Source organism: Moschus berezovskii, chromosome 15 (genome assembly GCF_049115385.1).
Source record: "Moschus berezovskii isolate FMDL1 chromosome 15, NW_MosBer_1.0, whole genome shotgun sequence".
NCBI lineage: Eukaryota > Metazoa > Chordata > Mammalia > Artiodactyla > Moschidae > Moschus > Moschus berezovskii.
In genome coordinates, this window is record NC_142474.1 from 78,273,409 (window position 1) to 78,289,407 (window position 15,999).

The following is a 15,999-nucleotide window of genomic DNA, read 5'->3' on the forward strand; positions in this document are numbered from 1 at the left end:
CAGGTGGCACTAGTGGTAAAGAACACGCCCGCCGATGCCGGAAGCAGAAGAGACTGCAGGTTTGATCCCTGAGTTGGGAAGATCCCCTGGAGAAGGGCATGGCTACCCCTTCCAGTATTCTTGGTGGGGAAATCCCATGGACAGCGGAGCCTGGTTGATCTCATCTTTCTGAGTTACAGAGATCCAGGATTTTTGTTTGTTCCTTGTTTTTGTGTCACAGTCCGTTTTTGCTGTGCAGCCTCATGCACTGACTCTGTGGCATGTTCACCACGTCCTCGTGTCACTGCTGGGAATGTGGACCAAGACCAGGGTCAGGAGAAAGCTCTTCACCGTTCTCCCTCCATTTCCTGGTGCAGCCATTCCGCGGTTGTCGTTGTTGAACTAGTTATGTATCCGTCTGAGTGTCATTTCATCCATGATGAAATTTTTCTGTATTTTTCTTTACCAAGATTCGTTTGTTCATTCACAGATTGATTCGGTTACTATTTGCTGGGGCTAGGCAGGCCCTCTCGCAGGGAGAACTGCTCAGGTTTGTTAACAGATAGGTTGCAGAACATGAGAGACACAGAGGCATCCGGGATGACTCCAGGGTTTTGACCTGAATGGCTAGCAGAGTGGAGTTGTCACTTCCCAAGTCAAATCAGGTAAACCCAGATTTGAGGGAAACATGTCAGTAGTTTGGTTTTGAACTTATGAAGTTGTACATTTCTGTTTGGAGATGGAGACCGTCTGACTGGATATGTGCATCTCCAGCTGGGGAAAGGTCTGGGTTGGAACAGCAACAGTGGACATGACTGATATGTGAAGCCTTGAGACTAATGGGAGTGTGGGTGGAGACAAAGAGGTCAGACTGAGCTCTGTTTAGATGTTGGTGCAGTGGGGGCAAGTGTGCAAAGGAGGCTGAGGAGCGACCTTTGAGGAGAACCAGGAAAAGCATGGTGGCCTGGAAGTGAGGGTGTCAAGGATCAAGTGAATGAACCACTTCGTTACAATGGCACCAAGGGCTTCCCTGGTGACTCAGTGGTAAAGAATCTGCCTGCCAGTGCAGGAGACACGGGTTCGATCCCTGATCCAGGACAGTCCCACATGCCACAGTACAGCTAAACCCGTATGCCACAACTTTTGAGTCTGTGCTTTAGAGCCTGGGAGATGCAACTACTGAAGCCCGTGTACCCTAGAGCCCATGTTCAGCAAAACAGGAAAAGTCACCGCAGTGAGAAGCCTGCACACCACACTAGAGAAAGCCTGAGCAGCAGTGAAGATCCGGCACAGCCAAAAATAAATAAATAAATAAAATTATTTTTAAAAAAGTGCACTCACTGTGAGGACGGAGAACTGTTTACTGGATTGGCTGCGTGAAACATCATAGGTAACCTTGAGAAAAGCCGCTTTGGTTCTGTGGTTCAGGCAAAACAATGTTACGGGAAACTGCCTGATTCCTGGCTGAGGTTCATGTCTTCTTTGTCAATCAGATTTCACCAGTTGTCACAGTCTAGGCACCTTGGCAGAGGATACTGAGGTTAGTTTTCATAACTTGGTTTCTTCTGGATCCTCTCTAATAGTCTCTTAGGGTTTAGGTTTCCAGTCACAAAGCCTGCCTTCCTCCCCCTTCTGCAAAGTGCAGTGTCATCTGCCCCTCTCCAGGATCTCGTGGCGACTCCAGCGCATCTCATCACCCCAGGGGCCAAACCGTGTGCAGTGCTCATCCTCTTTGTGCTTCAAGGAAGGTTTCCCTGAACCCAGTGGTCCGGACTCATTTAAAGGACTTAAGTGCAGTGTGTGGCCTCCCTGTCTGTTTTGGGCTTACAGCTTCCTTCCTTTCTATTTCTGGGCTTTACTTTCCATTTCTTCCTAATGCCCTACCTTGATCCATCTGGTAAATTTCCTTTTCCCTTTGGATTTCTGTCACCATCATCCTCATCCAGAGGGCAGTTTTTAAGATGCTCAAGGAAGCATTATTGTATCTGTGGTTCTCAACCCTGGCTGCACATCACATTTATCTTTGAAGGGTTTCTGGTTTTTCTTTTTAAGGAAAATCATAATTTGAGTTTCTTAGAATTCTAAGATAATTATCTTCTTATCATCGTGATAAAATTGTGGTGTATTTTCCTCGTGGGTTTTAGAATTATATTCTGATGAGCTGTTGCCATCTGTTGTATTACATTGTGAAACCTAATCAGATTTTTTCCCCTTCCTTTCTACTGTAACCTCCAGGAAATTTCCTGTATTGTATAAAGCATGCCAGAGTAGTCCTAAATGAGGTATAGTAGCCTACAGCAGAAGTTCTTAGACTTGAACCTGCACCAGAATCATCCGGAGGGCTTGTTAAAACACAGGATACTGGACTCCACACCTGTAACTTTTGGTGGAGCAGGTCTGAATTTGCATATCAGACAAGCCCCAGAAAATACTGATGCTGCTGATGCTGTGAGTGCTAGACTGCCAGACTCTAGTGGACAAATATCCTTAAGTCTGTATGCACAGAGAGCTTTCCTGAACCGGCAGAACCAGGGTGGCTGGGTGCAGAGGGGGCTGGCGCTTGACGGGGCTGGGCCTCTGAGATGTCAGTTGCCCTGGGCCCTGCAGCGGTGGAGACTCCTCCTGTGCCAGAGGCCTCGGGTCCTCCCTCTGAGCTGGACTTTGGCTGCATCATGTGCTTGGCTCCCCTCTGACTTCCTGTAATGGTTACAGCAGCCTTGTCTCGGGCTATCAAAGTTGGCTTGGAAAACCCTTAGCCCTACCCAGGTTAGAAGAGTAAAAGTGAAGTGAAGTTGCTCAGTTGTGTCTGACTCTTTACGACCCCATGGACCATAGCCCACCAGGATCCTCTGCCCATGGGATTTTCCAGGCATGAATACTGGAGTGGGTTGCTATTTCCTTCTTCAGGGGATCTTCCCGACCCAGGGATCTAACCTGGGTCTCCCGCACTGTAGGCAGATGCTTTACCATCTGAGCTACCAGGGAAGCTACCAGGGAAGAGTAAAAGGAGCCCCTTTTATCACCAGAACCTACACAAAATAATACTCCAGTTAAATGACAGCTGGATTGAACAGAGATGCCTGTCACAGCTCTATTGGACAAGTCCTTTGTTATATTTCAAAATAAAGCAGATTCCAGAGGAAAAGTACTAATGTGAAGGACTCGTTAAGACATTTTACATTAACCAGATAAACAGAATTCCTCTAAGGTATCCAGAGCTGCCTGAGTGCTCATCAGAGATGCTCTGGTTCCCCCACCCCCACCCCAAGAGGCAGGAAACCTCTGCCACCATCTTGGATCTCCCTTCCTCTTTCAAGAAACCTCCCTCCAGGACTGACCACCACACATTCTAAGCATTGATTACTAGGGGAATATTTACAGGATTTTTGTTTTCATTTTTGTTTGATTCATTTATATTCTGTGATAAATTTCTGTAACTGATAGGCTGCACTGCTTTCCATTTGTTCTTGACATTGAAGAATGCCATAATTCTTTGGGAATATAAAAGAAAAGTTTTTAACATGTTAATTTTTAAGGCTTACGTGGAAATTCACATTCCAAAGCTTCTTCTTTTTAATTAATTAATTTTTTAATTGAAGGATAATTGCTTTACAGAGTTTTGTGGATTTTGTCAAACCTCAACATGGTCCAAAGCTTCTTGATGGCACAGACTGGGTAAAGCTGTAAGCAGAATTTGAGGCAGCAGCACCCCTGGTGTTCAGCACTGTTCATTTTCAGCTTACTAGGTGGTTGGCCATAAGCAGTCCTGAGCAGGCTCCTGACCAGCCAAAATGCCGCTAAACTGAATGGTGCTTGTTCTTCTAGCCACTTAAGACTCTCTCCAGACAAATTCCCTATAGACAAGTACAGAATAATTTCTGTCACAGTATCTTTTCATTTCATGCTCTCCATTGCAGAAATACGTGGGAAGAGGGTTCAGTGTAACCTGGTGTGATTACGAGCAATCTGTTCTTCTGAGAAGCAGCGTGTGGTCAGAGTAAAGGGATTATGAGGCATTTATTAGCTTCCAATAGGAATAGGTGGAAACCTGTGCCCAGGCTGTTTGTAAATCTTATGGAACTGCAATGAAGACTTTTAAAATACTCTGGAGATGGAAGCAGATTCTACCTTTGGAGAGAAACAAAACAAAATAATCCTTCTTTCTTGAGCCCTTTGGATGGCTAGCACTGTGCTCAAGTCTTGTGCCTGGACTCTCTCATTTAGTCCTCAGAACAGCCCTGTAAAGCACCCTCCGTTACTGTCCTGTTGTGCCCCGAGGGCCTTACCGTGTAGCCTGTGGTCGGAGGCGCAGGCGGGGGCCGTGTCAGACCCGTGCCGCCCCTGTCACCCTGTTGCTTGCTACTCACAGGCTCTGTGTGCAGCGCAGGCTGGCCTCCTAGGAGTGGTGGCCTGGGGGTTACACCAAGAAGGAACCACTTTGAAAAATCATCGAGGCTAGTGTTTAAAGAGATGAAGTCAGTTCTTACCTTTCCAGGGGGTCACTGAGGGTGTGTTTCTAGCTGCACTGTTCATACAGTGATGGATTGTAGAGGCTGTGATTCGGCATCAAATGCTCCTTAAAGGTTCCAGGGCGTCTGTGAAACTTAGGCCAGCCTTCCTCACACCACTTTGTTGTTTGCTTTCTTCTGAGCATCCCTTTGCTCCCCTCCTCGGATCTTGTCCATGGAGACTGTGAAGCACTGTGTGAGCACTTCAGGCAAACCCCCCCAAGCCCTTTCCCTGTGGGAGACCAGAAACAACCTACCGAAGGACACCAGCCCCGGCTTGGTTTGCGCCTCCTTTTTGAAGCTGTCGTCGCAGCCGTTAGCTCGGCTCTTCTGGCAATCTTCTTTCCTCACTCCTGTATGATTTGCTCCCTGCCCATGTACAACCTTTTCCCAACCGTGGCAATAAATCTGTTAAGAAAAACAAACATGTGACTGGGAAGGCCTACATCCCTGACGTGTAGTCAGACGCCCTGCAGCAGAAACCAAACAAGAGAGATGCTCTCGCTCCCCTCCTGATCCCTTTCCACGTCAGACAAGTGACACCCTGCCTGCCCTGCATCCCTCTCCACCAGGAAAAACTTGGCTTCACGGGACCAGCCATCCATGTGCAACCAAGGAAGCCCTGGGTACGTTGCCTCTAATGGTCTGAATTCATGTAGTCAACCCGAGGTTTCATCAGAAGGTGGGGCCCTGGTCTGGTGTGGAGTGGTGGGCATGTCTACCGGTTCTCTAGGATGACAGCATTCTGTGCACGTCGGAGGCACCCTGAGTTGTAAACACTGAACTTGATGCTGTTCTCAGGACGGGAGATAGGTGAGAGGGTGGTAATTCCTCCTAGCGAGAGAGCAAGACAGACACTTAAGTGCTTTTCATCACTGATGTAGTCTCTAAATTTATTGACCAAACACTATTCCCTGCCATCTGGGTGCTAGACTTGGTACTAGGCACTGACAACCCAAAGGTAACGGGAGGGGCCTCCTCCCCAGAGTCAGCCCCAGGAACGGGGAGGCAGGCAGTCCCGTGTGGACAGCCTGTGACGAGTCCCACGACAGAAGCACAAATAAAATACTGTGGCGGCAGAGAAGAGCCCATTCTTGCCTAAATCTGGCCAGACAGCGCTCTGGGGACAAGAGCTCGTTGGTTGCTGCTCTTTTTGTCTCAGTCGACTCCCCTGAGCTTTTCCGTGTCCTGTGGTTTTTACTGTGGTATCTGGCCACGAGACTGGTTGCCAAGACGAAGTGGAGCCCACACTGTCCTGTTGTCTGTTCCAGAGCGGCGGGGGGTTTCCCTGCTGCACTTGGGGGACCCACGTGAACCAGCGGAGACCGCACCAGGCGCCAGACCTAGGGTGGCTCTCTGGGAAGCCTTTACAGGACAGCAGGCACAGTGTGGGCCAGCCGAGTCAAGCAAAGGGTTAAACCCAAATGCCAGCAGGAGGTGGGACCTGAGAGTATATGGCACTTGAAGGAGACCCAGTTATGTCCTTTTATGAAGGGGGAAACTGACATCCAGAGAGAAGGGGCTGGGGCAGCCCTCCTAAACCAGGGTGTGGTCAGAGGCACTGGCGGTCTCGGAGTCCCGGTGCCAGCCATCCGCCTGTTTGTCAGCAGAGGCCTCTCTCCAGGCCGTCTCTGTGTGCCAGGCCCCTGACTTCACCCTGTCTAACTCTGTGCCTCAGATTCTAGAATGTTCCTCACACCTGGCCTGACAAGTGCTTCTCGGTTGGCCAGGCCCCACACCAGACAAAACCCAGCCCTGATCACCGGGGATCTTTGGAGAGAGAGAGAGAGAGCTCCCGGGCTCCTCAGTGTCTCCAGAACGCTGAGTGGGGGGTCTGTGCCTCTCTCAGGTGTCAGTTAATGCAGTGCTGCACCGAGGGGCTGGACCCAGCCCCTGGCACACCGCAGGCGCTCGGTGAATCGTGAGGGCTGTGGGCGCCGGCTCGTTTCCCCTCTGGAAGTGTCTGCACGGAGATGAAGGGGCTCGACTGCTTCAGGAGACGGTCTCCTCCCCCGCCCCCTAACCTGCCTTGCTGCGACCTCTGGTATACGCCCTCCTAAGGGGGTGCCGGTTTCTCCTCTCAAACGTAAACTCCAAGCTGGGGTTTTGAGAGTGAGTGTTTGAATCACGAGCAGGCCCAGGGGTTAAATGGCCAAAATGCTTGCCTTGGCTTTTCTTCGCCCTGAGCTCTCTGGCGAGGCTGTCAGCGTCCTGCCTGCCACCCCACCCGTCTTGGGCTCAGGGTGCCATGGTGCCCTCTCCACCCGCTTCTCCCCCGCCACGCCCGCTCCAGGCCCTCCGTGGTGGGGCCGTGGCCTCCAAACTGCCCCCTCGTCTGACAGGATGCCTGCTCCCCGGTGGCAGCTGCAGGAGCCGAGCTCCGGGCCTTCCTCCAGCCCAGGGGAAGGAGCTGCATGGTCCCATGCAAAGCCTTTGGATCCCCCGCCAAGCGCAGCCCGGCTGGGTGTTACGGTTCAGCTCGCACTCATCTGGAGGAAAAGGGGGCCTGTGTAATGGAGGAGGTTCTAGGCCAGGCGGCCCTACGGGGCCCCAGGAGGGGTCAGGGAGTGAGTCCCAAAGGGCCTTCCCCAGGGGAGGATTCCTTCAAAGCAGCGCATGCAGGTGGACTCCGGAAATCTGATACCTGTGGACCTGACTCCTGGGTCTGTCACTTCCCACCTATGTGATCTTAGACTTCACCTTTGCCTTGCCTGACTCCACTTCTGTACCTTGAAAAGTGTGAGCGACAGTCCTGTTCCTTCACTGCTCAGTGGCGAGCTTTGCACCCGATACTGTGAATTAAAGGGAGAGTTTTACACTGTGCTTTTTCCTGAGAAGTCAGGGGACTTTTTAATTCTGTGCTGTCTGTGGTTTGTCTTGATTTGAATATGTGTGATATTTTGTTGATGTCTTGTAGGAAAGACGATGCTCTGGTAAGACAATTCCCATGTGCTTTTGTGAAGACCTTTAGGAGAAACGTCTTTCTGGATTGCGTATCAGGATGGACTGGGTTATCCTCAGCACCGATTTGTCCTATCTTGGAGCTTCTGATAGGCCTCTTATTTCTCACGCTGGTACCTGGCGCAGAGAGAGCAGAGTGCTACAGAGACTGCGGATGCGGCGGGGCTTTGCTCAGACCCATCACACCTGTCGCTGGCTTCGTTTTATGTCTTGACCCTTGTTTTCCTTATTTATTTTCCCATTTAAATCTTTGCCTTGCTAAGCCAAGCTGCCTTAAATCCTTCATGCCAGGCGACGTGTGACAGAGCTCGTGTAGGAGTTGCCCCAGGGGAGTGGCTGGCGCTGCCCACACGCCAACCTTGCCCTTCCTCCTGTGCCCACTGTGGCTCTCGGCTGTCTTCCGAGTGTCCTCACGCCCGCCCTCCCCCCGCTCCCAGGGCTGCTTCTGCTGACTTTCATTAGGGTTTTATATGTTGTGTGTGTGTGTTGTTTTATATATATATATTGTGTGTGTGGACTGTTTGGGTTTATTTTTCTCCTTTTTTATAAATTTTTAACTTTTAATTGGAGAATAATTGTGTCACAGGACTGTGTTAATCTCTGCCATATAGCAACATGAATCAGCCGTGCATACACACACATCCCCTGCCTCTTGAGCCTCTCCACCAGCTCCCACCTCCCACTCATTAGGGTTTTGTGGTGCCTTTGAACCTGGAAGCCTGGCCCTGGGCATTTCTGCCTCCAGCCTTGAGTCTCCTTGCCCCTCAGGGCATGTCTGCAGCTCTTCCATGTGCTGAGCCCTCCTGCCATGTGGCCTCAACTGCTCACCCGCCCTGTGTCCACATAATGAGACTCAAGTGTCCCCAGAGCACCCCAGGCTCTCTGGGGCTCTTTTTCCACCACTCAGCTGTGATGCCTCCTCTCCGCCCTGGCCTCCCTTGGGCAGAGTTGAGAACTCCCTCTGGTCCAGGGGTGTGCGCTGTGGTCACACCTCCTGCAGGGCTTACCCTGAACCACCCCACCCCCCGTGCCCCAGGCAGGAATGAATGAGAGAATGTGAGGAACCTTCCACGCATCTCAGAGTTCTGAACCTGTGTCTGAGATGCCAGCATGAATGAAAAGTGTTAGCATCCTCACTTTCATTTTACACTTCATTGTAAAATTAGAGGACAAGATTTCTCTGATCTGGAGGAGGAAGCCTTGGTACTCATTAAGTTTTGGCTCTGGAATTCTTAGGCAAGAGATAGGAAAAATCACCAACATACTTGGTTGGCAGTGAGTTTGGGGTGAGGTAAAAAGCCTCTTGATGAAAGTGAAAGAAGAGAGTGAAAAGGTTGGCTTGAAGCTCAACATTCAGAAAACAAAGATCGTGGCATCTGGTCCCATCACTTCATGGGAAATAGATGGAAAAACAGTGGAAACAGTGTCAGACTTTATTTTTTTGGGCTCCAAAATCACTGCAGATGCTGATTGCAGCCATGAAATTAAAAGACGCTTGCTCCTTGGAAGGAAAGTTATGACCAACCTAGATAGTATATTAAAAAGCAGAGACATTACTTTGCCAACAAAGGTCTGTCTAGTCAAGGCTATGGTTTTTCCCGTGGTCATGTATGGATGTGAGAGTTGGACTATGAAGAAAGCTGATCGCCGAAGAATTGATGCTTTTGAACTGTGGTATTGGAGAAAACTCTTGAGAGTCCCTTGGACTGCAAGGAGATCCAACCAGTCCATTCTAAGGGAGACCGATCCTGGGTGTTCATTGGAAGGACTGATGCTAAAGCTGAAACTCCAGTACTTTGGCCACCTCATGCGACGAGTTGACTCACTGGAAAAGACTCTGATGCTGGGAAAGGTTGGGGGCGGGAGGAGAAGGGGACGACCGAGAATGAGATGGCTGGATGGCATCACTGACTCGATGGACATGAGTTTGAGTGAACTCCGGGAGTTGGTGATGGACAGGGAGGCCTGGCGTGCTGTGATTCATGGGGTCGTAGAGAGTCGGACACGACTGAGCGACTGAACTGAACTGAATCTGAGGATCCTTGAATTCCCTTTTCCCAAAAGATGGAAAATGAGCAGTTGTCACTGGTGATGACATAATTGTCACCACTCCAGAATAAAGAGGGAGAAAGTGATTCTCTGACACATCAGTGTCTGGGGCTGTCTGAATGACACTGGCCCTGGAGTGGGGAGTCCCCAGTTTGCAGATGACGCTGTGCTTTGCCCTAAACTCAGAGCTCAGGTGCCCTTCTCAACCCTCCCTCTATCTCCCTCTCCCCCTCCCTCCCTTCTTCCCTACCTCTGCATAGTAAGCATTCATTCTGAGCCAGCACTGTGCTGATCCCAGGGCTTGCAGAGGGACAGAGGTGTGGTCGCTGTCTCCACCTAGAAGCTGCCAATCTGCCACAGGAGGCCCCTTCGTGGAGCAGCCACTTCATGCAGAAATAAGCACAGGAAGCTTCACTGATCCGGAGGAGGAAGGGGTGAACCCTTCAGAAAAGTTCCAAAGGGGTGGCAACACTCCTTCAGGGACGTGCAGAGGCCCATTGAGCACGGGAGCACCGCTGCTTTGGAAGCAAAGAGCACATGCCCAGCAGCCGCGGGAGACGGTGAGGATGGGGCCTTAGCAGAGCTCAGGCCTCTGTCTGCATGGCGGGCGTGACTCTGCTGGAGGCTGAGGCTCTGAGAAGTGGTCCTGATGCTCCAAGTGGGAGATGACGTGAGCGCGGAGCCAGAGGGGAGGGGAGGAGGGAGGGGAAGTGTTTAACTCTTGAAGAAGCAGAACTGGCCAGGCTTGGTGACCGATGGTGCAGGCTGAGGGGAAGGGAGAAGTGAGGGGTGACTCCCAGGGTTTTGGCTGAAACCTCTGGGCGGAGGAGAGAGGAAGCTGGACCGGCCCCAGGCTGGCTGACTCCCAGCCCAAGCCGGGATGCAGCGCTTCCTCTCTCCGCAGCCACTGGGCTGAGAGAGAGCGTGGCCTGTGTGGAGGGCTCTGAGAGCCACTGGTGCTCCGCGCAAGAAAGAGCTGGCGAGAGGAGAAGCAGGCTCTAAGTGCGTGGGGGGCAGGGGAGGGGGGGCTGGAGGCCTCGCTGAGAGCTGGCTTTCCTGCTTTTTCCCCCTTTTCACTGCTGTTTACTCATGGGAGAAAAGAAGCAAAGCTTTGAGAGCAGGGACTTTAGGAAGGCAGAATATCTGATTAGTGTGGGGACTGCAGAGAGTTCTTGCTGGAGAACTCAGAAGGCTGGCTGTACTCTTCTGCAGGAGCAGGGAGGCAGGGTCTGGCAGAAAGCTCAGGAAGGTTTGAGTACCAGACTGAGAGTCAGTGATTTTTTTTTTTTGTTTGTTTGTTTGTTAAGACATTTTAGTCAGGCTGCTTATAAGCAAACAGATTAGCTTATTGTTTATTTTTATTTTATACTGGAGTATAGTTAGCACTCCAACATTAACAATGTTTTGATAGTTTCAGGTGTACAGCCAAGTGATCCAGTTATACACATATGTATCCGTTCTTTTTCAAATTCATTTCCCATTTAGGCTATTACAGGATGTTGAGCGGAGTTCCCTGGGCCCTGAAGTGGGTCCTTGTTGGTTGTCTGTGTTAAATGCAGCAGTGTGTATGTTATTACGGGATGTTGAGCGGAGTTCCCTGGGCCCTGAAGTGGGTCCTTGTTGGTTGTCTGTTTTAAATGCAGCAGTTTGTATGTCTGTATAGCAGTGTATATGTATACATAGCTTATTTGTGATCAGAGCTGCAGATGATGAAATGAAAAGTGAAAGTTGCTCAGTCGTGTCCAACTGTTTGCGACCCCATGGACTGTATCATCCTTGGAATTCGCCAGGCCAGAATACTGGAGTGGGTAGCTTTTCCTTTCTCCAGGGGATCTTCCCAACCCAGGAATTGAACGGGGGTATCCTGCAGGCGGATTCTTTACCAACTCAGCTATCAGGGAAGCCTGCACAAATGATGAAAAAATACCAAATTGGACCTTAATATTCAGTTCTTTTTAAAAAGATACTACACAGTATCAGTTCAGGTTGCTGAAACATCACTATTTTTTTTTTAATATTTTATTTTGTATTTGGGTATACTCAATGAAGAACTTTGTGATAGTTTCAGGTGAGCAGCAAAGAGACTCAGCCAGACATATATGTATCTGCATTCTCCCCCAAACTCCTCCATCCAGGCTGCCACATAGCATTGAGCAAAGTTCCGTGTGCTATACAGCAGGTCCTGATGGTTGGCCATTCTGCACAGCGCAGTGTGCACATGTCCGTCCCAAACTCCCTGACTGTCCCTCACCCCCATCCTCCGTGCCCCACCCTGGCGGCCGTGCGCGCCTTCTCTCAGACTGTGTGTCTGTGTTCTGTGAGCTCGCGTGTATCGTCTCTCTTCAGGCCCCACTTACGGAGGCGTCGTACGGTATTTCTGTTCTGTGAGCTCGCGTGTACCGTCTCTCTCAGACCCCACTTACGGAGGCGTCGTACGGTATTTCTGTTCTGTGAGCTCGCGTGTACCGTCTCTCTTCAGGCCCCACTTACGGAGGCGTCCTAGGATATTTCTGTTCTGTGAGCTCGCGTGTACCGTCTCTCTCAGACCCCACTTACGGAGGCGTCGTACGGTATTTCTGTTCTGTGAGCTCGCGTGTACCGTCTCTCTTCAGACCCCACTTAACGGAGGCGTCGTACGGTATTTCTGTTCTGTGAGCTCGCGTGTACCGTCTCTCTTCAGACCCCACTTAACGGAGGGCGTCGTACGGTATTTCTCCTTCTCTGTCTGTCTTACTTCACTCAGTTTGGCACGCTCTGGGTCCATCCGTGTCGCTGAAGATGGCATTGTTTCATTCTTTTTAATGGCTGTGTAATATTCCATTGCATATGAAACCGTCACTTTTTTTTCTTTTAATTTGGAAAATCATCCTTGCTAAGGACAAAGGGATAGCTGAGAACTTCGTTTGACGGAGCAGTTGGGCGGAACACCCACAGGAGACCTGGTAGAACGTGTGTGAGGCACCTCTCCCCGCTTTGGAGGGGCTCTTGTTCTGGGATCTCTGGAGCCCCGACAGCCCATGAGACAATTCAGAGGGCACTGAGCTTCCATGGGAGAAAAGTTACATCCTTATTTTGACCGAGTTCTAATAAATTTTGTTTTTATTATGAATGAAGTTTTCAGAAGAAGTATTAGCGGTATCTGTTACCATTAGAAATCACAGCTCTTTCCATACTGTATTATAGTTGTGGCAGATATCTGAAAACATCACATGTGTTCATCACTGCTTTGGATTTATAGATTGTTACTGTTCAGTCGCTAGGTTGTGTCTGACTCTTTGCAACCCCATGGACTGTGGCATGCCAGGCCTCCCTGTCCTTCACCAACTCCCAGAGTTTACTCAAACCCAAGTCCATTGAGTCGGTGATGCCATCCAACCATCTCATCCTCTGTCGTCCCCTTCTCCTCCCGCCCTCAATCTTTCCCAGCGTCAGGGTCCTTTCCATTGAGTCGGCTCTTTGTGTCAGGTGGCCAAAGTATGGTAATAGCCAGTGCTTTACTGAGCAAGTGTATCCATTGCTATATCACGGATTTTAAAAACATGAATAGCTGTACGTCACTGTAATTGCTTTTCTGTTTAGTCATATGCATTGTGTCTCCATGCATTAAAAACATTATTATGAGCAGGTTTCATCAGCTTCACCAGCAACCCAAGAGGTCTGTGTGGCATCAAGGTTAATACCCCTCACTCAGATCCTGTAGTTGTGGCATGCTCCCTCCACCTGGTGGCAGCATATTCCTTAAAGGTTAAATTGATAACATAGAAGAAACTTTTAAAAGAACATATTTGGATATGGTTTTCAAACCCTTTTGACCACAGCCCACAGTAAAAATTAGGCTTTATATCGTAACTCAGTACATTCATACTTAAGTTTCACAAAACAAGACAACTTTACCATGTGACACATTGATAGCTTTTAACCCATATCTGTTTCCTTAAAATGCTGATTGCAACTCATTAAAACTGTAATTCTGTGGGTAACACTGTGCTGTTTGACATCGTAGGAGACCATCTTCTATCGTACTTCATGATTTATTACCCAGACCAAAGTTCACTTATTCCCACACATTTTCAGGGACATCATATTTACATTTAAGGTATCTGTCAACAAATATGAGTGTATCTTTGCATGGTATTTTAAAAATTGTTTATTATTGATATGTGCAGTGAAATGAATTGATTTTACTTGTATCACCAAACAGAACAATCCCATCACCACCACACAAGTCAGTCTCTGCCTAGGCAATCACTGTGCTGATTATTTTGAACATGGATTTAATCTTGTTTTTCTAGAACTTTATATAAATGGAGCCATACAGTTCTCATGTTAGCCTCATTTTGCTCAGTACAGTGTTACTGAGATCATTCCATGTTGAGCGGGTCAGTGGTTTGAAATATATCACAATTTGTATTAATGTATTCTCCTGGTGAGAGACTTCCGGGTTGTCTTCCATTTCGACTCTCCAAATTCAAACTTTCATACACATTTGTATGCATGCCTCTGTGTGCACATGTTCATCTCTTGCAGGTGAACACTTGAGGTAAACTTGCTGGCTCAGATGCTGAATAACTGTGTTTAACTATAGGGAGCAGACAGACATTTGCTAAGGTGGTTGATCCACTTTCCGTCTCCACTAGCAGTGTGTGAGCGTGGGTCGCTCCCCATCCTTCACCGACATGTGACGTGCGTCAGTCTTTATCCCTGCTGGCCCTGTGTTAGGTATGTAGTTGTGTCACTTAGTAGTGAGTGTTAATTTGCATTTACTTGATGAATGATAATGTTGAACACTTTTCCACGTGCTTATTCACCAGTTGTTTATTTTTGTCATGCAGTGTCTGTTCAAACTTGAGTTGTTTTTTTAACATCAATTTGTAGGAGTAGTTTTTACATATTTTGGGCACCAGTCCTTGATGTCATTCATATGCATTTATGAATATTTTCTCCCAGTCTGACATACATATCTATTTTATTAATGATGTCATTTGATGAGCCAAAGTTTTTTCATTTTGGTCAAGTCCAAGGTAATGATTTTTTCTTTTATATTTAATACTTTCTGGGTCTTGTCTAAAATCTTTTCCTACCTCAAGGTTGGGAAGATAGATGTTTTTTTTTAATGTTTAGGTCTGTGATTCATCTCAAATCAGTTTCTATTTATGGTGTGAGGTAGGTGTCAAGTTGTGTGTTTTTTTTCCATGTTATGTCTCATATTCTCACTATTTACTGAAAATATTTTTTCACCATTGAATTATAGCACAGAATTTAAAAACAAAATCTTTTGCCAAAGGGCTACAAAATTGAATTTCCCTGCTGGCCACAAACCAGCCAACAATACTTTTTTAAGTTACTTTAGTTCATCCATTTATCTTGAGATTCTCAAGTTACTTTATTCACATAGTGTGAGGTCTTATGAAGCTACATCTTTTTATAGGGTCTATAGCCATGCCACAGAGCTACTGGTTCTGTGGCTTTTTAAATTAGATTGAAATTAGGTAAAATTAAAAATTCAGCTTCTTAGTCAACAAAAGCCACATTTCAAATGCTCAGTAACACATAAGGCTATTTTCTTCCCTATTTACCAGTGCAGATAGAGATGTTTTCATTTCTTCCACAGTACTAGATAGCACTAGCCTATAGAAAGAGAAAGACTGGTTTTATACAGTTTTGAGGCATATTTTAATGAAACTTATGGAGTTTTGATACTGTCATTTAGCATCTGCCTTGCTTGTTTTCATCCGTCTGTGCTTCTATTTCTATTCCAAGATGTACAGTCCCAGCCAGTCCTTTTGTTGGTCTGAAAATGCACTTACTTTTGTCTGCTCTCTCCCACCTAGAAGAAAGAATTTCCCTGTGTGTGTCTACCCGACTCCTTTTCTGGAGCCTACCTGGCACTGACCTTTTTAATTCTTCTCAGTGTTAACTGCTGAATTTCTGGGCATCCTCCGTCAAGTTATAGTTCAGAGATAGGTATTTTCTCTTTCCTGTCCTGATTAAAATTAAATTTTTCCCTGGCATTTTTATAATAAATATTAAAATTGCAAAAAAACAACAAGTTATGAGTTTTATCATACCCCATATTAACGTTTCTGTCCAGCAGTGAACTTTGCTGCCATTTCATCATGAGCAACCATGTAGGAATTTGTGAGCTTTTCTCTCATTGTTCACTGGGTGTGAGCTGAGTCTTTCATTAATGTCTTTCAGTGTCGGAACTTTGCTGTCCTGGTGGATCTTCATGTATTGCCGCAAGGTTCAAGCAAAGATACTAGCTGGTTTTCTGAACAGAAGAAAGAGGTACCAGGAAACTTTTCACTGTTCTTTTAAATTGAAATGTCGTTGATTTACCATGTTTCAGGTGTACAACAAGTGATTCATTTATACACACACATATATTCTTTTCAGATTCTTTTCCATTATAGATTATTACTTGATATTGAATATAGTTAGTTCTCTGTGCTATACAGTAGGTCCTTAAAACTTTTCACTATTTCAAATGCAAGGAGCTGCT

General features: G+C 47.6%; 1 protein-coding gene across 1 annotated transcript in view; it reads left to right on the forward strand.

Moving 5' to 3' along the window:
* The window catches only part of SLX4IP (SLX4 interacting protein), a 233,498-nt gene that overhangs the window by 136,048 nt on the left and 81,451 nt on the right, over window positions 1-15,999 (forward strand). The window contains exon 5 of the mRNA XM_055426705.2: window positions 15,696-15,785. Within this exon, the coding sequence (XP_055282680.2) occupies window positions 15,696-15,785 (90 nt within the window). The remainder of the gene's footprint in view (window positions 1-15,695; window positions 15,786-15,999) is intronic.